This window comes from Hyperolius riggenbachi, chromosome 1, assembly GCF_040937935.1.
Source record: "Hyperolius riggenbachi isolate aHypRig1 chromosome 1, aHypRig1.pri, whole genome shotgun sequence".
Taxonomy (NCBI): domain Eukaryota; kingdom Metazoa; phylum Chordata; class Amphibia; order Anura; family Hyperoliidae; genus Hyperolius; species Hyperolius riggenbachi.
Window position 1 is genome coordinate 489,245,645 of NC_090646.1, and position 24,057 is coordinate 489,269,701.

General features: G+C 48.6%; 1 protein-coding gene across 4 annotated transcripts in view; it reads right to left on the minus strand.

The window, feature by feature from the left end:
* LOC137522521 (solute carrier family 2, facilitated glucose transporter member 9-like) overlaps positions 1 to 24,057 on the minus strand; it is a 75,445-nt gene that overhangs the window by 46,671 nt on the left and 4,717 nt on the right. For 3 of the 4 annotated variants that reach the window (XM_068242613.1, XM_068242604.1, XM_068242595.1), the window contains exon 2: positions 23,524 to 23,622. Coding sequence is in view for 1 of the 4 variants with exons in the window: in XM_068242595.1 (XP_068098696.1) it covers positions 23,524 to 23,622 (99 nt within the window). In the remaining 3 variants the exon portion in view is untranslated. Of the gene's footprint in view, positions 1 to 4,772; positions 4,801 to 23,523; positions 23,623 to 24,057 lie in introns of those variants that run through there. The other variant, XM_068242620.1, reaches the window with a different exon arrangement.

Genomic DNA, 24,057 nt, shown 5'->3' on the forward strand with positions numbered 1-24,057 from the left:
GACAGTGAAGGACAGGTAGCGGCCTGTCCCGAAGCGGCTGCTCCAGGAGTCCATGGTGACGTGGACCCTTTCACCAACCGCGTGCTCCAGCCCTCGCTCCACATTGGTCATCACAAAGCGGTGCAGTGCAGGAATGGCCTTGCGGGAGAAAAAGTGTCTGCTGGGGAGCTGCCAGTCTGGGGCTGCGCAAGCAAGCAGCGCACGAATGTCGCTCCCCTCCTGCACGAGCGTGTACGGCAGGAGTTGGGAGCACATGGCCCGTGCCAGCAAGCCGTTCAGCTGCCGCACGCGACGGCTGCTGGGAGGCAGAGCCCTAACCACCCCCTGGAAGGACTCGCTCAAAAGGCTCTGGCGTGGCCTTTTGCTGGCACGGGAATCAGCAGACACGCTGGAGGAGGCCACTGAGGACTGGCTGCCAGAACAGGCCTCAGTGTCGGCGGGAGGAGTTGCAGAGGGGGGAGGAGCAGTGCGTTTCCGCACTCCTGCTGGTGCTGCTGGAGGAGCAGGAGGGCGGGTGGCTGCTGTTGCTGCTGCTGCTGCTGCTGAAGGCTGTGCAGTGATGGGTGTGGTGCCACTGCCAGCACCAGATGCCTTCAGCCTCTGGAACTTCTCATGCTGGTGGAAATGTTTCGCAGCAAGGTGGTTGATGAGCGAGCTGGTGCTGAACTTTAAGGGGTCTGCACCTCTGCTCAACTTCCGGTGACAGTGGTTGCAAGTGGCGTACTTGCTGTACACAGTGGGCATGGTGAAATATCGCCAGATTGGTGACAGAAACATCCCCCTACGGCATGGAAGCGCTGCTGCCTGTCTCCCTGTGGTGGTTGGGGGGGGGCTTGGGTGCGGCTGGTGGTGGTACTGGCAGATGCTGCTGCTGCTGCTGCTGAGCCTGAGACACCAGCAGGCTGTGGGACCTGCCTACTGCTGCCAATGCTTGCAATGATGCGCCTCCTTGCAAGGCCCACAAGAGCATCCTCCTCCTCCTCCTCAGAGCTGCTGAGGACGACATCCCCTGGAGGTGGTGGCACCCAGTCTCTGTCTGTCACCGGGTCATCATCATCCTCCCCCTCCTGAAACATGTCCTGCTGGGATGATGACCCCCCAAACTCCTCTCCTGATGCATGGATGGGCTGCTTGACTGTCGCCACAGTCTTGCTGTCCAATCCCTCATCCCCCAAAGTGCCCATCAGCATCTCCTCCTCAAAATCGCCAACAACAGCAGACAATACCCTGATGGTGCCTGGGGTAAAAAGACTGCTGAGTGACAGGTCGGCGACTGACGGTGAACTGGCCTCCTCCCCAGGCCCTGCTGGGCGGCTGCTGCGAACAGGGGTGGTGGTGGTGGTGGTGGTGGTGGTGGTGAGGGTGGAGGCCTCGGATGCAGAGCTGATGGCGGGCTGCTCATCCTCCGTCATCAGTTGCACCACAGTGTCTGCATGCTTTTCCTCAATGGGACGTTTCCGACCCGGCTGGAGGAAAATCGGAGCAGTTGCTACACGCTGCTGCTGCTGTGTCTCTGCAGCGTGAGTTGCAGATGCTCCTGCTGGGCGGCGCCCAAGGCGTCCACGGCCAGTGGCTATGGGAGGAATGTTAGCCACTGACGCTGCTGCTGCGGAACTGTGCATGGTGGCGCGGCCGCGGCCTGCCACAATGCTGCTCCCTCTCCTCCTGATTCCCTTGCTGCCCTTCCCCTTGCCCAAACCGCGCTGGCTGCCACTTCCAGACATCTTCGATGTTTTGGGCGTATAGACAAAAGTTTTTTAAAAGGGCGGGTGAAAAGTGGGGTACTTTAATGGAGTGGGTTGGTGGGTGAGGTGACTGAGTGAGTGTCCCTAGTACAGTAAGTAAGTAGTAACAGTCAGGAAGTACAACTAGCAGTTACAATAATCAGTAGTAATCACAAGTAAATTTAGTGTGTGTACACTACAGACAGTGAGTGCACGCACGCGCAAACACGCGCAGGAGCTAGCCTATGAACAGTGACTGAGTGAGTGTCCCTAGTACAGTAAGTAAGTAGTAACAGTCAGTAAGTACAACTAACTAATTACAATAATCAATCAGTTATCAGAAGGAAATAGAATGTGTGTAGTGTGTGTACACAGACAGTGAGTGCACACACGCAGGAGCTAGTAGCCTATGAACAGTGACTGAGTGTCCTAGACTCCTAGTACAGTAAGAGTAAGTAGTAACAGTAAGTACAACTAACTAATTACAATAATCAATCAGTTATCAGAAGGAAATAGAGTGTGTGTAGTGTGTGTACACAGACAGTGAGTGCACACACGCAGGAGCTAGTAGCCTATGAACAGTGACTGAGTGTCCTAGACTCCTAGTACAGTAAGAGTAAGTAGTAACAGTAAGTACAACTAACTAATTACAATAAGCAATCAGTTATCAGAAGGAAATAGAGTGTGTGTAGTGTGTGTACACACTACACAGACAGTGAGTGCACACACGCAGGAGCTAGTAGCCTATGAACAGTGACTGAGTGTCCTAGACTCCTAGTACAGTAAGTAGTAACAGTAAGTACAACTAACTAATTACAATAAGCAATCAGTTATCAGAAGGAAATAGAGTGTGTGTAGTGTGTACACACTACACAGACAGTGAGTGCACACACGCAGGAGCAGCTAGTAGCCTATGAACAGTGACAGTGAGTGTCCTAGTACAGTTACAGTATATAACTACAATACTAATACAATCAGTAGTAAAGGACAGCAGAAATACTGGTATAGATGAGAGAAATAAACAGAGGACAGGAGAGAACAGCTGCCCACACAGGCAGGCCCTGAGGCCTAAAGCTGTAAGCGTGCAGCAGCTGTCTGAGTCTCTCTCTATGTAACACAAAAGCTACTAACTAAAATACAATGTCTAACTAACTAACAACAATATAGGTGTGTATAGGAGGTGTATGTGAGCAAAAACGCTAGGTAAATGACCACAATAGAGCTCTTGCTAAGCCAAAGCACAAAGGAGCAACTCTCTCTCTGTACAAGTCTCAGGCAAGCACGGAGAAACCTAACATGGCGGCCGCTATTTATAGGGTAGGGGCTGGCCAGGGTCCCCCTCTGTGATTGGCTGCCGTCAGAGGGCCTGGGAGCCCTCTGATTGGCTCTAAGGACATCAATCTGGGCTATGACGCTATTCGAGCTCGGTACCGAGCTCGAATAGCGCCGGTTTGCTCGAATAGCTCGAATAGTGAATGGGCTATTCGAGTGTACTCGAATAGCCCATTCGAATAGCTACAGCTATTCGGAGCTCGAATACCGAGCTCGAATAGCTGGAAAAGAGCTCGAATATTCGAGCTACTCGAATATTCGAGCTCTGCTGAGCACCACTGTGTGCCGCCATGCCTGGCCCCTGTACTGCACTTCCATGCCTGCCCCTGTGCTGTGCCACCATGCCTGCGCCCGTGCCTCCCAGTCACTCAGACCTCAGATCAGATGTATTCTGTTATCTGGGGAACATGGCTACTTAACTTATGTATGTAAGGCGCACTTGGCTTAGTGATAGATAAGAGGACAGAGAGGGAATAAGAGATATTTCCAAAAAGTAACTTCAGCAATATCCAGACCAGAGCCAAAAAACACAGGCAAGCATAACGCATTTACTCGAGAAAGGATGCTTTGTATATGGGAAGGGGGCTCTGACCCGAGGTGGGCGCTAGTTCAGTGCTTGCCATAGGCTCTATATTACCCAGATACACCCCTGTGCACAGGCGGGAGCCACCTGGGCAGTGCAGCCGGGCTTGTCAGTGAGCTTCAGGGGGCCTCAGTGCTGGAACAGCAAGATGGAGAGGGACAGGCAAATCCTCTGGATTATGCTGAGGCTTCTCTCTACTGAGGTAAATACCCAAACTGGGCACTTTTTTCCCTTCAGGTACACTTTACAGCACAACTGAAGTGAGGAATACGTAGACAGACATCTGTATTTCCTTTTAAACAATGCACATTTCCTGGCTGTGCTGCTGATCCTCTACCTCTATACTTTTAGTCATACACCCTGTACAAGCATAGAGATCAGGTACTCTGACTGAAGTCTGACTAGATTTGCTGCATGCTTGTTTCGGGTGTGTGATTCAGCCACTACTGCAGTCAATGAGATCAGCAGGGCTGCCATGCAACTGGTATTGTTTAAAATGAAATAAATAAGTCAGCCACCATATGCCTCTCATTTCAGGTTCCTGTTAGGCTTTATATTACCTCATTAACTACCTTCTGCAACTTCAATATCAAAAATGTATCCTGAACACATCCCTTCCTCACACCAGCAGCCATTCACATGTTAATGCATTCCCTTATCATATTCCATCTCGACCACTGTAACTTCCTACTCTGCGACCGAACAAACACAAACTGGCACTACTACAATCCCTACTGAACTGGGCCGATTGTTTCCTCCACCTCTCTTTCTACTGCTCTGATGCTGCCCCTCTTTGCCAATCCTTTCACTGACTGCCAATTAAACAGGGAATCCACCAGTTGAAATGCCTAACCATTTCCTACACAGCTTTTCATAAGCAGTCCCATCCATATTGCGCCGTATCAATTGTTATGTATAGAGTGCTTGGGGGGCCCCATTGTAAAACTTGCATTGGGGCCCACAGTTCCTTAGCTACGCCACTGGGCTCCTGTGATGTATATCCGGGCCTGACCACAGCACATTCAGAGAAAATTTTTTAAAGCCACAATTTTGTTTTTCTGGAATCCCGATAACCTAAGCATCACATCTAGTAGAAATAAGACACCATATCCCCAGCCCCTCCTTATACTAACATAGAAGGGTAATCAATTTTTGGGTGTGGTTCCTTCCTCTAAGTTGATTATACTGCTCCTCCCTTCTGCATCCAGGTTTGGCTTTTTGGACACTGTCCCTGTATTCTGGGCCACACCTCCTTATACAGATTAACATTGGAGTGCAGTTTTGTCTCCCTAGTGACTTCTGCCGCCTGAGGAAGTCTTGGCATCATGGGCGGACCGGGCCTGCTAGTGACTGATAACTTACACTTTAGCTGTAAAGCACTAGGAAGGTGTGGCTATGATAGGGATCTCATTTGTACCCGCCTCCATTACCTGAACCATGTCACTGTGGCTACTATGTGCCTGGATAGGAGCTGAGCTCTACCTGCTGAGGTGGATATGAGGAGTGAGGAGTCACCGACATGTCAACAGTGAGGACCTGGAAATCTGTGAGCTACTGCAAAAGGTCACTTATTTTGTTTATTTTTTAAAAAAAGAAACCATAATGTTTAAGTAAAATGTTTCAAAAATCTTTTCAAAATACATTTAAAATAAACACCAAGGTGAACTAGAGCTTGAAGTCGTGAATACGATACATTCTGTCAGCAGCTGAGATCTTATGCTAGGTACACACCATACAATTTTCTGTCAGATTTACCTGCCAGATCGATTATTTTCAACATGTCCAGTCTGAATTTCGATCAATTTTTTGATTTTCCGATCATTTTTGATAGTTTTTTCCATTTTTTTTTAAAATCGATTTCATAGAACTGAACGAAAATCGATCGGAAAATCAAAAAATCGATAAAAATTCAGATCGGACGTGTTAGAAATAATTGATCTGGCCAGAAAATTGTATGGTGTGTAAATAGCATAACTGCAAATCATTCAGAGATACAGAATGAAATACACTCTTCACAGTTTTGTGCTTAGATATCAGTTTACGTTAGTGAAATAGGACAGTGACCTTAGTGGCAATGACCTATGATCTAGATAAATTCCTGAACAAGCATTTATTAAAAGAAAAAAAAAAGACACAACAAGCACATCCATGACCAGGTTCCCAGTGGCCTGGGATGACACTTCAGGGATCCAATAACTGATCCCCGCTCATTGCTACTGACGTTTATTTTTAAACAGGGGTGCTCGGATACCCCTTTTCAAAATCCGAATTGATTCGGATCCGGATACCCAGGGATCCGGATCATATATTTATATGCGAATAGAATCGGATATCCGAACCCAATATCCGAGATATCTGCCCGGATTCGAATATCCGAATAGAAAACCGGAAGTGGCCTTTAAATTGCTTCTAAAACGTTTTTTAGGGTAAATGAGGCATGTAGCATCATGTTTTTTTTTTTTAAGGGAAACACTAAACACTAAACACTAAAATTCCACCCCCCCCCCCCCCCCCCCCCACCACCAAAAAAAAAGGCTGTAAATTAACGCCAGGACTAGGTTCCAGACAGCGGTCGTGCAGCCCACATTGTGTCCAAAGTCCAACCGCACAACTGGGACATGACAGTTTTTAGGCCGGACACCTCCAAAAAATTATGCAGCAATTGTGTTTTGGGTTAAATATAGGTGGTATCAGTGGCCTGTGGCACCCTGGCGGTGGGAGCAGCACAGGCAGCAGCAGCAGGTGTAGCGTCTGCCAGGAGCATGCCGGACATAGCACGTGGCACGTGCCAAGTGCCATGTGCCAAGTGACACGTAGCGTTGGTGGTACCACGGCTGTAAAAAAAATTGTAAACCAGGTGGCTTAGTTAGTAATTGTTAATCAGGAGGAGCCAGGAGGTTGTGGTGGTAAAGGGTGTTAAGGCAGGCATAGTGATTCCCAGCCACTTCATGTCCACCTCTTGCCAACAACAGGGAAAGACTCGCCCAGCAGGGTCTGGCGGCGGTTTTTCCTTGCACGGGAAGCGATGGAGGGTGCAGAGGAGGCCACTGAGGACTGGCTGCCTGCACAGGCCTCACTGTCGGCAGGAGTGGCAGAGGGGGTTCTGGTGCTCCGAAACCTGATCACTGCCAGCGCCAGCTTGCTTCAGCCACATGATGTGGGGTACTTGTACTTTATTAAAATCGGGGTTGGACTTTAAAGCAAATCAGCAGAGTGACAGACAGCAGAGGAGAAGACACTAGTGCAAACTAACACCCTGCTCTGTAGTCTACCACAAAAAAAGGCTAGCACCTCTCCAACCCCTTCTAAATTCAGCGGCCCGCCTCATTCACCTCTCCACATGCTCTTCCGATGCAGCCCCACTGTGCCGTTCTCTCCACTGGTTACCCATTACCCAGAGGATCCAGTTCAAACTCCTGACTCTAACATACAAAGCCCTCCATGAGTTGTGCCCTCCATACATCCCATCACTAATCTCAAGATATTGTCCCTCGCGCAACCTCCGCTCCTCCCAAGAAATTCTCCTGGCCTCTAAGTTGATCACCTCCTCTCATGCTCGCATGCAAGACTTTACACAAGCATCATCCCTTATCTGGAACTCTCTTCAACAGCCTGTACGTCATGCTCCAAACCTGGACATCTTCAAACGCGCTCTTAAAACACACATTTTCAGACAAGCTTATAACATTCTATAGCCCTTATTTACTTATCTGACACAATGTAATCAGAGGCAACGGGTTACTGCCTTATCCATCCTCCACCCCCTTACCTAGTGTGTCCCCCACTACCCATTAGATTGTAAGCTCGCAAGAGCAGGGTCCTCCTCCTAATGTTTACTGTTTTTGCCACAATAGTTGTGCTGCTTGGAACTCTGCTGTACATTTTGTTAGTGTATCTATGTTCCCCTTGTCATCTTATTGTGCTTTGTAAAGCGCTGTGGAATATGTTGGCGCTATATAAATAAAAAATAAAAAAATAATAATTGTCACGCTGGCACTGCTCAGCACAGCAGTTCTGTAGTAAGCTAACACAGTGGTACTACTCTAACAACTAACTAGCACTGACTGCAGTACTAACTACACAATAAAACAGTAATCTTTTTCCCTAACCTATACTGTAGCTAAGGCTAATAGCAGGCCAGCAGCTGGCCTGGTCTGTGCATAGCACACACACAGACACAGGACAGGACCTATAGCAGCTGCTGCAGGCCTGCAGCACACACTCTGACTGTAACTGAATGAAATCAAGCTAGCTACCTAATAAACAATAGAACAATAGTGTAGTGATAGTGAAGGTGTTAATCACTGAAAATATTATTTAGGTTTATCATTGAATACAGCACTTGCTAGGCCAGCAGCACTGGAGCATGTCTCTCAGTGAGCAGTCACAAGCAAGGACAAGATTTTTCATCATGGCACCCCTCCTTAATATACAGGGGGGCTGGCCAGGGTTCCCTTCTGTGATTTGGGTGCTAGGGCTTAGGCTGGGTGCCCTCTGATTGGCTCAATGAGGTCAGGAGGGGCTGGCCAGGGTTCCCTTCTGTGATTGGCTGCTAGGGCTTCTGCTGGGAGCAATCTGATTGGCTCAGTGACGTCATGGACATCATCTCCATAGTTACAGTATCCGGATTCGGATAACCGAATTCCTATCCGGATACCATTGCGAATCCGGATACAGCATTCCGAATTTGGCCAGGTATCCGGAATCCGAATCCGAGGTCAGATATTGTGGAAAAAGTTCGGATTATCCAGGTAATTCAGAGATCCGGAATTTGGATGAGCACCACTATTTTTAAACATGTATTTAGTCAGAATTTTTTTTAATGCATTACTGCAACCTTAAGTAGAAATTATATTAATATTTAAAGATTTCAAGGTTTGCATTTTTGTAGAGTCACTAGTATATTCACTAAACTGCGGTAAGTAGAATAAAGTGCGTATAGTCTTATGCCTGGTACACATGGTGCAACTTTCCATCAGATTGAGGGTCAAATCAATTATTTCTAACAGGTCTGATTTCCCATAGTTTTCCTGATCAATTTTCCAATTACTCCTATACAAAAGCAATCAGAAAAATAATCAGAAATTAAATTGGACCTGTCGGAAATAATAGTTTCAACCGTCAATCTGACGGAAAACTGCATCGTTTGTACTAGGCATTAGCACACGTTGAGTAGAGAGTAATGCATTGCATGTAACAGGGGAGAAGGAGCATCCACAATATCAAACTTCAAGAAAGCGTGTGTGCCTGACCTGCACCCCAGTACCATATAGGGTCAAAAGTCCTCAATGTACAAAGAGCACCACACTAGTGTAAAAATAGCTCTGTGTTTATTTATAATTTAACACTATGGTTGTAACGCTCGGTGAAGCACAGAGAGGTCTGATTACCGGTGATCTGCAGTATCACGGGAAATACAGACGTATACCAGATTATATGTGATCTGCAGTATCACCGATAATCCAATATACTAACTAACCTCTGGTCACCTGAGTAGAGTGTGTGATTGGTGCAACAGTAATATAGAGGACAAGCCTCAGTGCAGCAAGGAGAACTGCACAGATTCCTTCCACAGGTCTGAGCTCTCCAAGACGGGAGGAGTCAGACTGACAGTGGGAAGGAAAGTCCGAAAGTGACACTCAGGCGCAAGTGTCACTAACAGGACGAGGAACCGCCTCCAATCGTGAGGTCGGTTCTCGAGGTCGGACCAGCCAGGTCGTAAACACACGGACAGATAAGGTACAGATTCAGTAGGCAGAGGCGGAGTCTAGGTACAGGCAGGGTTCGGCAACAGGTATCAGAAATATCGGGGTACAAAATCAAGAGGCAGAGGCGGAGTCAAAGTACAGGCTGGGTTCAGCAACGGAGTATCAGATATAACGAGGTACAAGGTCAGAGTTCAGGAGGATAGTCGAGGCAGGCAAAGGTCATAACAGATAATCACAATCAAACTAGTACTTTAAGCTATCAACAGAATCTAGCTTAGTGTAGGATTACAGCTCCAGCTGGTCCCGGCACACTAACGGATCTGACTAACGGATCTGGGTGCTCCCACGTATGTGAACGCAACGCCAGACGAGGAATGAATGAACAGCCAGCAGTATATATACTAAAAGGTGTCCCCCAGCACCTCCCTGATTGCTGGACCAATGGGGAGTGGAGCTAGAGTCAGCTGACCTGCCTGGTCAGCTGACTCCCTCTTGAGTGTACTAAGTCCTGTCTGAGTGCGCGCGCGGAGTGTCTCCGCAGCGGGGACCTGCCGGCTACCCGCCGCATCCAACGCGGCGATTTCGCCGCGTTCTGCAGGCTGATGCACGGAGGCAGCCGCCTCATGATGCGAGGAGGCGGCTGCCTCTCCGTGCGAGTAATTGCTGAGTGCGGAAGGAGCCGCCCGCCGCTGGCTCATGGCGGCGGCTCCTCCGCGCTTTCTCACAGTACCCCCCCCCCGAGGAGTGGACTCCGGACAGCTCCTTCCAGGTTTCTCTGGATGTGCAGCATGAAACTCTCTCACCAACTCGTCCGCATGCATGCGGTTCCCAGGCACCCATTGCCTCTCCTCAATGCCGTACCCCTTCCAATGTACGAGATACTGCACCGAGTTCTGCACCGTACGTGAATCTATGATCTTTTCCACCTCATACTCGGGCTGGGCATCGACTAAGACAGGAGGAGGAGGAGTGGGACCCACCTGGACTGCGGGTTTGAGAAGCGACACGTGGAAAGACCTCACTCCACGCATGCTGGTGGGAAGATCAATGGCATATGTGACATTGTTGATCTTCCTAGTAACCGGGAATGGACCCACGAACCTGGGACCAAGTTTGTCAGAGGGTTGTTTCAGGGTCAGGTGACGGGTTGACACCCAAACCAAATCTCCTGGTTGGAATTTCCACTCTAACGAGCGTCTCTTGTCAGCCTGACTTTTCTGACTCTGGAATGCTTTTACAAGATTATTCTTGATGATCCACCACATGTCCTTAAATGATCTTAGCCACGTCTCCAAGGCTGGGAACGGAGTGGCCGCAACTGGCAGTGGGGAGAATTTAGGCAGTTTACCAGTCACAATCTGAAATGGGCAGAAACCTGAGGACGAACTCTTTAAGTTATTGTGGGCAAATTCTGCATAAGGTAAATATTTAACCCAATCACTCTGTGCCTCAGCAACATAGCATCTCAAAAATTGTTCTAACGACTGGTTGACCCTCTCCGTCTGGCCATTTGTCTGTGGGTGGTACCCTGAGGAAAATGACAATTTCATGCCCATTTGGTGACAAAATGCCCTCCAAAATTTTGAAATAAACTGAACTCCCCGATCAGATACTATGTCCTCTGGAATGCCATGCAGCCTGAAGATATGGATGATAAATAAATCGGCCAGTTCCTGGGCCGAGGGGAGTCCTTTCAGAGGCACGAAGTGGGCCATCTTACTAAAACGGTCGACCACCACCCAAATAACTGACATGCCTTCAGATCTGGGAAGCTCTCCCACGAAATCCATGGACAAATGGGTCCATGGTTCGCTCGGGGTGGGTAAAGGCTGCAAAGTACCTACAGATGCCAGCCGGGAGGGCTTGTTTTTTGCGCACACCGCACATTCCCTGACAAACTCTTTACAGTCAGCGGCTAGCGAGGGCCACCATGCACATCTGGCCACGAGATCCTGCGTCCTAGATGCTCCTGGATGTCCCGCGTTCTTATGGGAGTGAACCATCTCCAAGATCTGGAGACGGAATGGTAACGGAACAAATAATACCCCGTCTGGTTTCCCCTCTGGGATATCCTGCTGAAAAGGACTCAAAGTCTCTTTCCAGTCCTCCCAAGTCTCGGTGGCGGCTAACACCAGACTTCGTGGGACAATGGTTTCCGGAACAGGGGGCTGTGCTGTCTCTGGCTCAAAACACCTAGAAAGTGCGTCTGCCTTGGTATTCTTACTCCCTGGCGTATACGTGATCAAAAATGTAAATCTCGAGAAGAATAGTGACCATCGAGCCTGCCTTGGGCTTAACCTTTTAGCCCCCTCGATGTATTCTAGGTTTTTGTGGTCGGTATAAACTGTGATAGTGTGCTCAGCTCCCTCTAGCCAATGACGCCACTCTTCGAAGGCCAACTTGATGGCTAGGAGTTCCCTGTTGCCTATGTCATAGTTTCTCTCTGCCGGAGAGAACCTTCGGGAAAAATAGGCACACGGGTGTAGTCTACCCTGGAGACCAGAACGCTGGGACAGCACAGCCCCCACCCCGATCTCTGAGGCGTCTACCTCAACAATAAACGGAACAGAGGTGTCAACGTGTCTGAGTATGGGTGCTGAACAGAACAACCCCTTTAACTTAGAAAAAGCCTGTACTGCCTCGGGAGGCCAATGAGTGGTGTCTGCCCCTTTTTTAGTAAGGCTAGTGAGAGGGGCGACTACTGTGGAGTACCCCTTTATAAACCTTCTATAATAGTTCACAAACCCCAAGAACCGTTGCAATGATTTTAACCCCACCGGCTGCGGCCACTCCAGGACCGCGGAGACCTTGGCAGGGTCCATAGACAACCCTGAGGTGGAGATTATATACCCCAGAAAGGCAACCGACGTGACCTCAAAAATACATTTTTCGAGTTTGGCGTATAAGAGATTCTGCCTCAGTTTGTCTAACACCATCCTGACATGGGTTCTGTGTTCCGAGAGGTTGTTAGAAAAAATGAGAATGTCGTCTAGATAGACTAAAACGAACTTTCCCAATACCTCCCGAAAAACCTCATTGATGAGTTCCTGGAAGACGGCCGGGGCATTACACAACCCGAAGGGCATCACCCTATACTCGTAGTGCCCATCAGGGGTATTGAAAGCCGTCTTCCATTCATCGCCCTTCCTTATACGCACCAGGTTGTAAGCCCCCCGTAAATCCAGTTTTGAAAATATGCTAGCCTCAGTGACCTGTGTGAACAAATCGTCTATAAGTGGTAACGGGTAGCGATTCTTCACAGTGATTTTATTGAGGCCTCGATAATCGATGCAAGGCCGTAACCCCCAATCTTTCTTTTTAACAAAAAAGAAGCCTGCCCCCGCGGGCGACCGGGACGGCCTAATGAAGCCCTTTGCCAAGTTCTCGCGAATGTATTCCTGCATGGCAAGTTTCTCGGGGCCAGACAAGTTATATAAATGGCCTCGAGGAGGCACACAACCGGAACGAAGGTCAATGGGACAGTCGAATGGACGATGCGGGGGCAACTTATCCGCGGCCTTGGGACAAAACACATGGGCATAATCTGCGTATTGTTCTGGTACACCTTCCACCTGTACCTTAGTTAAACCCAACGTCAGTCTCCCCAAACACTGCTGGAAACAGTGAGGTGACCATGCTGTCAACTGTCCTGTGGCCCAGTCTATTTGTGGGGAATGAACCTGCAACCAAGGCATGCCTAGGATAATAGTGGAGGTGGACATGTGTAAAACATAAAACTGTAACTGCTCCCCGTGCAAAACCCCTATGGTGAGTCTCACAACCGGAGTCTGTGACAGGGGACAATTCCGCTGCAAAGGGGAATCGTCGACTGCCGTGACCTGAATGGGGGGTCTCACGGGAGTGAGTGGTAGACCCAACTCCTGAGCAAACTCAAAGTTCATAAAGTTAGCCGCTGAGCCGGAATCAATGAAGGCTTCAGTGGCAACAGATGTATCATCCCATGTGACCGTACAAGGGAGAAGTAATTTTTTCTCTTTAAGGGGTGAGGTTTGTGTGCCTAGGGTGTCACCCCCCACTACTCCTAGGCAGACCCGTTTCCCGCCCTGTTGGGGCAGTTTCGCACCCTATGCCCTGCCTCTGCACAGTATAGGCACAGTTGTTCCATCATCCTCCGCCTTCGCTCCACCTGGGTCAGTTTTGATCGACCAATTTGCATCGGCTCTGGTGGAGGCAAGGCCGGAAAGGATGAGACAGGCGGAGGTGCTGTTACAGAGGATGCAGCAACCGGTGCCGCGTACGAAGTCACCCTGACACGGTGACTTCCCCTAGCCTGCCTCTGATGGTGTAGCCTGCGATCTACACGAATGGCCGATGATATGGCCTCATCAACTGTCTTGGGCTCTGGTACCGTCAACATTAAATCAGAGACCTCCTCCGTCAACCCAGACAGAAAATAATCCATTAGGGCGAAGTTATCAAATCTAGAGGTGACTGACCACCTACGGAACTCCGCCGCATAATCCTCGACCGAACCTCTGCCTTGCCGCAAAAGTTTGAGCTTCCGCTCTGAGGTCGCAGCAAGGTCAGGGTCGTCGTAGATTATGGCCATGGCCTTAAAGAACTCTTCTACCGAGGTCAGAGCGGTATCGGTAGGAGGCAGGTTATATGCCCAGGACTGGGAGTCCCCAGTCAACAAGGTTTTAATAAAGATGACCCGTTGGGTCTCAGTCCCCGAGGATCGGGGTCTCAATTCAAAATACGACAACACTCTACTCCTGAAATTCCGGAAGTCAGACTTGTGGCCGGAAAACTTATCAGGCACAGGCATGCGTATGTCATCACTAGGAGGGGAACGTACTGAATCAACTGACGTCTGAAGGGTTTTCACAGAGCCTGATAAGGCATCGATTAAGGCTTTGTGCTGGCCCAGTGCTTGATGAATGTTATCCACCGAAGTGGCAAGCACAGTCAGAGGATCAGCGCGTGATTCCATCTGTTTTGTGGTCTGGCGTTCTGTAACGCTCGGTGAAGCACAGAGAGGTCTGATTACCGGTGATCTGCAGTATCACGGGAAATACAGACGTATACCAGATTATATGTGATCTGCAGTATCACCGATAATCCAATATACTAACTAACCTCTGGTCACCTGAGTAGAGTGTGTGATTGGTGCAACAGTAATATAGAGGACAAGCCTCAGTGCAGCAAGGAGAACTGCACAGATTCCTTCCACAGGTCTGAGCTCTCCAAGACGGGAGGAGTCAGACTGACAGTGGGAAGGAAAGTCCGAAAGTGACACTCAGGCGCAAGTGTCACTAACAGGACGAGGAACCGCCTCCAATCGTGAGGTCGGTTCTCGAGGTCGGACCAGCCAGGTCGTAAACACACGGACAGATAAGGTACAGATTCAGTAGGCAGAGGCGGAGTCTAGGTACAGGCAGGGTTCGGCAACAGGTATCAGAAATATCGGGGTACAAAATCAGGAGGCAGAGGCGGAGTCAAAGTACAGGCTGGGTTCAGCAACGGAGTATCAGATATAACGAGGTACAAGGTCAGAGTTCAGGAGGATAGTTGAGGCAGGCAAAGGTCATAACAGATAATCACAATCAAACTAGTACTTTAAGCTATCAACAGAATCTAGCTTAGTGTAGGATTACAGCTCCAGCTGGTCCCGGCACACTAACGGATCTGACTAACGGATTTGGGTGCTCCCACGTATGTGAACGCAACGCCAGACGAGGAATGAATGAACAGCCAGCAGTATATATACTAAAAGGTGTCAACCCAGCACCTCCCTGATTGCTGGACCAATGGGGAGTGGAGCTAGAGTCAGCTGACCTGCCTGGTCAGCTGACTCCCTCTTGAGTGTACTAAGTCCTGTCTGAGTGCGCGCGCGCGCGTCACTCTGAACCCTGGGGAACTACGGTCCCAGCCACGGCAGCCCCGCTCTGCGGTGTCTCCGCAGCGGGGACCTGCCGGCTACCCGCCGCATCCAACGCGGCAATTTCGCCGCGTTCTGCAGGCTGATGCACGGAGGCAGCCGCCTCATGATGCGAGGAGGCGGCTGCCTCTCCGTGCGAGTAATTGCTGAGTGCGGAAGGACCCGCCCGCCGCTGGCTCATGGCGGCGGCTCCTCCGCGCTTTCTCACAATGGTGTTGTAAATAAACAAAGATCTATTTTTACATTAGTGCGGTGCTGACCCTCTTTGTGCATTGTTGCATGTAATTTATTGCATTACATTCTACATTACACTCATTCCTCTGCTTACCGATTACACTCCATTATAGCCAAGAATCAAGCCATGTAGGTTGGGTGGCCAGCAGAGAAGAGCCACTGAGTGTGTAGCTCCTACCTCTTAAATCATTATCCTGCCAGTAGGCAACCAAGTAGCCATTCTCACCCAAGTGATTAAATACAACTACAAAAAATCTGGCATCTATTTTTACAAAATAATCTGCAAAAGTATGTGGCGCTATGATGTCTACCATAGTTATAATCTGCTTTCACCCCTGCTGGCTGCTGCTTCTTTGAAAGTGGTGGTACCCAACTTCCTCCCACACGATAGACAATTTGTGACGAGCAACCATGAAGTAGCGCTCATCTATTTTTACAAACCTTTCTCCTTCTATTCCTAATCTGTACTTGTTTGTGTTTCTTCTGTCATTTTGTTTCTAGATTAGAGAACCACCCACAGTTATCTTCTTACACTGCAATTTCCACCATAGCTGCCTGAGAATCCTGACATAGGCATATCTCAATTTCCTGCTGAAACTTAAAGTGGATCTGAGGTAAACTTTTACTCATTGCGTAATTGTGTCCCTTACATATAGTTTATAGGGCATTCCTCAAGCCAAATTTTTATTTTTGTAATACCCTAATTCCCTATAAACAAAACAAGCCTCACCCACAGCTCCTCCAGCGCCTAGGCATTCTGAGTCCCATGTAACAAGTGCTCATGGGAGCTCAGTCTGGGGAGGAGGAGGTTTTTCCCGATTTAGAAGGAGGTGGCATTGCCAGCCAGTGATTTCAGAGGCAAGGGGACGGAGAGGGTAGGAGAGGGGAGGAGATGCAGAGAAGCTTGTGTAATGATGACACAGGAAGGATGATCACAGGAAGAAATAATCATATACTGTTGAAGCTGTTTGCAGCTAGATTTGCTGTGTAAACTATCTAAACTTTAGATAAGATACATAGATAAGTTACTTGCTATAGTCAGTTTTTCATCTCGGATCCACTTTAACATTGGCCCCGACCAATGAGGATCATTAGCAGCACATTTAAACTAGCCTCACCAAGCATAGAGACCCCAGTGTTTAACATATTGGTCCTTATTCAATTCACTTTTCACCTAAGTTTTCTCCTAGGTGGTATTTTCACACCTTATCAATAAAACGCCTTTTAAGCCACCAGCAAGCAAGGAAATACTCAGAATAATTGTGACACTACATTTTCACCTATTTGGTACTTTTTCATTTGCAGAGTGCTAAAAAGCTATTTTAAATAGAAGATGAAAAATTATCTCTAGGAGAAAACTTAGGAGAAAAGGTGATTTGAATAAAGGGCATTGTGATGCCACCAGCAGGCCAATTTAACACAGAGAACAGGTTGACTACCTTATTCTAGGCCGAAAGGATTGTAGACTGTATAATAGACAAAGAGTGGAGATGCTGGCACCACCGGTGCATATCCCAGGGGAGCAGGAATACCGGGTCTCAATGCAAACAAAAGAAAAAGATGTTCCGCTGCACCGTGGGTTGGGTATAAAGCAATCTTCAGTTTATTGACACATCAGTAGATACACAAATGGCTCACGCGTATCGGAGCTCACAGTGGCTCCTTAATCATAGCCTGGCTATGATTAACCACTTGAGGACCTAGGGCTTTCTACCCCTTAAGGACCGGCCACTTTTTTTCCATTCAGACCACTGCAGCTTTCACGGTTTATTGCTCGCTCATATCAAAAGATTGTCATTTACAGAGGTATTTCTCCCAGTAGCATAGCGAGTTCATAGAAGATTTTATTTTTTGTCAAAAGTTAGTGGAAAATGACACTTTGTGAAAAAAACAATAAAAATCAATTTTCCGCTAACTTTTGACAAAAAATAAAATCTTCTATGAACTCACCATACTCCTAACGGAATACCTTGGGGTGTCTTCTTTCTAAAATGGGGTCATTTGTGGGGTTCCTATACTGCCCTGGCATTTTAGGGGCCCTAAGCCGTGAGGAGGAGTCTGGAAATCAAATTCCGCAAAATGACCTGTGAAATCCTAAAGGTGCTCATTGGACTTTGGGCCCTTTAGCGCAGTTAGGGTGCAAAAAAGTGCCACACATGTGGTATCGCCGTCACATGTGTGGCACTTTTTTGCACCCTAACTGCTCTAAGGGGCCCAGAGTCCAATGAGTACCTTTAGGCTTTACAGGGGTGCTCACAATTTTTTGCCAGGACAGTTAACAAACCCCACAAATGACCCCATTTTGGAAAGAATACACAACAAGGTATTCCATGAGGGTAATGGTGAGGTCATTGAAAATTTTATTTTTTGTCACAAGTAAACGGAAAATGACACTTTGGTAAAAAAAAAAATAAAAAAAAAATTCTGCTAACTTGTGACAAAAACTAAAATCTTTTATGAACTCACTGTGCACCTCACATAATACTTTAGGGTGTCCTCTTTCCAAAATGGGGTCATTTGTGGAGTCTGTCCTGGCATTTTAGGGTCTCTGCAATCATTACATGTATGGCCAGTATTAGGAGTTTCTGCTATACTCCTTATATTGGGTATACAAGTAATGCACTCTGGGCTGAAAGGAAAAATGAACGGCAAACATACCTTGCTCCACATCAATGGCAGATCTTCCTCCACATCAATGGCAGTGATAACCTCAGGAGAGAGACACCCCGTGCCACCCTGCACTCAGGGTGAGCCACCAACTTATGTGACTGGGCCTCAGAACTTTATTATACAGCATTATGCCTGTAGGATACAGCAATATGCCTGCCAATAGAGATGACTCTGTGTGGCATTAAAGCATCATCATCGGCCCAAATCACATATAAACCGGGGGTGTCCACACTCAAGGGAAATTCAAACATGCCGTCTTATATCGCCAACCCAGGACAGATCAGCAATATCAAGCATGGAAACCGATCCTTCTTCCCACTTTTATGCTTACCCGTTTGGTCTTCAAGCTTACCTCTCCTCTCCCTGCGACAATGTGCAAAAGACCACTGAGTGTGTGCCTACTCCTGTGTCTGGAGTTCCCTAGGTTCTAATAGTGTACCTGCTCATGGTACCTCTCAAAACACGGCCCTACGCATAGGCCAGGCTGGTCAGGACAGCGGGGACAATAAAAACTGGTGTCATTCCTTCTTCCAGTCCTGCTGCAGACACGACAACGTTTTCTTTGGATGCGTTGACCTGGGGCACACGGAATCTGATAGGCGTAATGCCTACCATGCAGTCGGCTAGTTGCATCTGGGGGGGGGGGGGGGGGGGCCTAGCACCTCCTGGATACAGGATGTCCAGAATGATCTGTTCCTGAAATTGGAGGAAAGATCCAGTTCTCCCAGCCTTACTGTAGAGAACAAAGCTGTTGTAAACTGCCAATTGAATCAGATAAAAAGACACTTTCTTATACCAGCGTCTTGTTTTCCGGGTCATTAAATAGGGCGCTAACCTCTGGTCATTGAAGTCCACCCCTCCCATGTTGACATTATATTCGTGGACGACAAGGGGCTTTTCAATGACCTTAGTTGCCCGTGTAATTTGGACTGTCGTGTCTGTGTGAATGGTGGACAGAAAGTAAACGTCCCTCTTGTCCCTCCATTTCACCGCGAGCAGGTCTTCAGTACGCAAGGCGGCCCTCTGCCCCCGTTCAAGTCTGGTGGTAATGAGCCGTTGGGGGAAGCCCTGGCGACTAGGCCGCGCAGTGCCACAGCATCGGATTCCTTCTAACTTTAAGTGCTGAAAGAGAGCCACACTTGTGTAATAATTGTCCACAAAAAGATGGTACCCCTTCTGGAACAAGGGTGACACCAAGTCCCACACAACCTTTCCACTGCTCCCCAGGTAGTCAGGGCATCCGACCGGCTCCAATTTTGAGTCTTTTCCCTCATAGACCCTAAAACGACATGTATAGCCTGTGGCCCTTTCACAGAGCTTATACAGTTTCACCCCATACCGGGCGCGCTTGCTTGGGATGTACTGTTTGATGCCAAGGCGCCCGGTAAAGCGTAAGAGGGACTCGTCTACGCAGATGTTCTGTTCAGGGATATAAGCATCTGCAAATGTTGAGGACAGGTGGTCTATGAGGGGCCGAATTTTGTGGAGCCGGTCATAAGCAGGGTCTCCCCTTTCAAGACAGGTTTTGTCGTCGTTGAAGTGCAGGAAGCGCAGGATGGACTCAAATCGTGTCCTGGACATGGCAGCAGGGTACAAGGGAACATGATGTACTGGGTTCGTAGACCAATACGACCGCAATACATTCTGTTTCATTAGTCCCAAGTGAAGGATAAGGGCCAAAAAGATTTTAATGTCGGAAACTTGGACTGGTTTCCACCCGAAAGGCTGGGCATACATGCTCTCCGGGTGCTCGGTGATGAATTGTGTGGCTTTACGGTTGGTCTCAACCACAATTAAGTCCAAGAGAACCTGGGTGATGAACAGCTGCAAAAATTCTAGGGCCGTTCCTAGATGAGCTGTCGCCACCTGGACTCCAGACTGGGCGGTGAAAGGGGGCACTACGGGTGCGGCGGAATCAGGGGATTGCCAATCTGGTTGTGCCAGCACCTCTGGGAGTCTATGGGTACTACGGGCCCGTCTTCTTCTTGGTGGCTGCGACGGGGGTACTACTGCACTTGCCACCGTACCAGTGTCAACTTCCATGCTGACGCTCACCACTTCGCCAGGGTCTACGGAAGCACTGGCACTAAGTCCAGGAGATGCTGCGCTGCTGGTGCCTGCCTCACCAAGAAAACTATCAACAGCGCTAGCACCACCCTGCTGCCCTTGAGGCGGATCCTGCGCCACCTGCGGTCTAACGACTTGGGGTCTGGTACGCCTGGCTCTAGCCGGGACCATAGCCTCGTCATCACTATCGGTCAGGGAACCACTGCTTTCTACAGGTTCAAATTCGGACCCGGAAGATTCGACGGATGATTCTTCCCAAAAGAACTCATCCGACTGGTCCATGTACCTGTATACCTCGTCATCGGAAAGCCCCCTTCTTGCCATTTTGGATTGCTAAATTTATGGGGTTTTCCTCCGAGACTACCCAGAAAAAAGAGCACCTACCTAGCAAAAAGGGAGTATTTGAGAGGTATTGGGGTTGGTGGGGTCTCAGAGGCAATCAAACAATCACGGGACAATCAAATACAATTACAGCACAATCGACTCCAATCACAGCACAATCAAATCTGATGCACTCGGAAAGGTGATGGGGGGAGGGTGGGATTGGGTGTGGCGGGAAGTGGGGTCTCAGGCAATCAAACAATCACGGGGCAATCTAAGCCAATCACGGGACAATCAAATACAATTACAGCACAATCGAATCCAATCACAGCACAATCAAATCTGATGCACTCGGAAGGTGATGGGGGGAGGGTGGGATTGGGTGTGGTGGGAAGTAGGGTCTCAGGCAATCAAACAATCACGGGGCAATCGAAGTCGATCACGGGACAATCAAATACAATTACAGCACAATTGACTCCAATCACAGCACAAGCAAATCTGATGCACTCGGAAGGTGGTGGTTGGAGGTGGTGGGGGGGGAGGGTGGGGTTGGGTGTGGTGGGGGGGGAGGGTGGGGTTGGGTGTGGTGGGAAGTGGGGTCTCAGGCAATCAAACAATCACGGGGCAATCGAAGCCGATCACGGGACAATCAAATACAATTACAGCACAATCGAATCCAATCTCAGCCCAATCAAATCTGATGCACTCGGAAGGTGATGGGGGGAGGGTGGGATTGGGTGTGGCGGGAAGTGGGGTCTCAGGCAATCAAACAATCACGGGGCAATCGAAGCCGATCACGGGACAATCAAATACAATTACAGCACAATCGAATCCAATCACAGCCCAATCAAATCTGATGCACTCGGAAGGTGATGGGGGGAGGGTGGGATTGGGTGTGGCGGGAAGTGGGGTCTCAGGCAATCAAACAATCACGGGGCAATCGAAGTCGATCACGGGACAATCAAATACAATTACAGCACAATCGACTCCAATCACAGCACAAGCAAATCTGATGCACTCGGAAGGTGGTGGTTGGGTGTGGTGGGGGGGAGGGTGGGGTTGGGTGTGGTGGGAAGTGGGGTCTCAGGCAATCAAACAATCACGGGACAATCGAAGCAGATCACGGGACAATCAAATACAATCGCAGCACAATCAAATACAAGCGCAGCACAATCGAATACAAGCGCAGCACAGTCAAATACAATGCACTTGGACGGTGATTAGGGGGGGGGGGGGGTCTGAGGGCGATTTGAGGGGGTGGGGGGTTGATCAGGAGCCCGCACGGGGCAGACTGAGTCCTGATCTGATGAGAGGCAGACACAGGGGGTTACTGATCGCAGATCAGTTAGTGATCGCTGGGGAGGACAGATGTAAACAAAGGGCAGGGGATGTAATCAGGAGGGGGGTATGAGGGCAATCGAGGGCCTGGGCAGGTGATCGGTTACCCCCGCGGGGCAGTTAGGGTCTGCTCTGATGGGTGGGGGTGCTGAGGGGTGATGGACAGGTGATAGACAGGTGATCAGAGGGGGATCAGAGGGGGATCAGGGGGTAAGGTAGCTGTATACAGATGTATACAGTATACAGGGGGGTAGTCTGGGATGGGGTCTGGGGGTGATCTAAAGGTAGGGGGGGGGGAATCAGGGGTGACTAGGAGGCAGTTAGGGACCTAAACTAAGGGGCAGCGTCGCTAGTTAGTGGCAGGTGGGGGGGTGGGGGTTTTGCAGGGGTGCAAGGGTGCTAGGCAGGGGTCTGCTGGGGTGATCAGGGGGGGGTATGAGGCCTGGGGTGGGTGATCAGGGGGGCTGGTAGGCAAAAAAGGCTGGTGTGCAATATACTTACTAAGTGCTTCCTCCTCGCTAGTGGTCTCAGCAACAATGAGACCACGAGGCGAGGAGGAAGCATGTATAAGGCACTTTGTTTACTTAACAAAGTGCCTTATACATTTCTATTGGCTACTTTTTAGATTCCTCCGCTCGCCGGCTCTGCTAAGTGGTCGCTCCGCCCATGCCCCTACATAGACCGCCGCCATTTGTCAATACGGCGGTCCTTGCGGGGTGCACTTCCCGGCCGCCATTTGTACATACGGCGGTCGGGAAGTAGTAAAGGAGCCACTGTGAGCTCCGATACGCGTGAGCCATTTGTGTATCTACTGATGTGTCAATAAACTGAAGATTGCTTTATACCCAACCCACGGTGCAGCGGAACATCTTTTTCTTTTGTTTGGATTGTAGACTGTAGTCACATTATGCCTGAACTTTTCACCACCCTGTAGTCAGCTTTATGGCCCATTTACACCTGTGTACCCGACACCCAAGCAGGACTGATCCCAATGTTATTCCCTTTAGTTAGGCAAACTTGTATGTGAAATGCAGGAAATTACAACCCTCATGCCTAACATTTTCTCTCCTTCCATAAGCTATAACTGTGGCAGGGGATGCTGGAAAAATCTTTCATATAGTGTTAACCATTTAGATCTCTTAGTTTTAGTTCCAGATGGAAGCTTCAGCTGTCCCCCTTGTAACCAAACAATAGAGTCAATCTAATACTCAAATTAAATAGTGAGTTGGTTTGGGAAGCATGGGGGCGTAGTGGACAGCACAGACTCGTTGCAGCGCTGGGTCCATAGATATGAACCCCATTTGGGGTATCTCTGCACGGAGTGTATATGTTCTTCCCATGTTTGTGTGGGGTTTCTTCAGGCACTCCAATTCTCTCTAACATCCAAAAAACATACAGATAAGTTATTCCCCCTCCTCCCCCCCCCAAAAAAAAAAAATAATAATTGGCCCTAGACTATGATGGACATAAGACTAATAAGACTATGGTAGGGATTAGATTGTGAGCCCCTCTGAGGGACAGTGAGTGACCTGACTATATACTGTGTAAAACAGCTGCAGAAGATGCCAATGGTGTATAAATAAATGTTTTTTAATATGTATTTATTTATGGCTCCTGTACGGTATTGTAAGAGATCCTGCTTACCAGTGACGATGAGCTAATCACTGACACCTGGTATCCTAAAGGCAAGCCACATCCAAGACCCAGAACAATGATTAATGGAAGAAGTCTCCAGTGATGAACCTGGAAAACACAAGCATAGAGCTATGTAAGCATGATGGTGCAGAACACTTGCTACCAGGATTCAGAATAAGTGTCTACAGTTCTACTTGTTGTTTGTGAAGAAACATGTGATCAGTCTTATCAGGTAATAGATGTGTAGGCTCTGATTTGCTGGTCACATTCATGTGCTAAAACAAAAGGTACCCCAGTGAGTGAATCAAAGTCTTACAAGGCTATCAGGTGATGTCACCGAGTCTGAGCTTCATCTCAGTGTGAAAGGGCCCTTAATGATTAACAATGAATATTACATATACCGGTACTTATACATGAGGCATTACAAAGACCTTTGTGAGTGTCTACAAATCATCCTATGTCTCATATGTAAGCTTATGCATGTAACATTCATTTTTGCAAAGTTCTGATCTAGTTCTTTATCATAAATCAACTTTAATCATA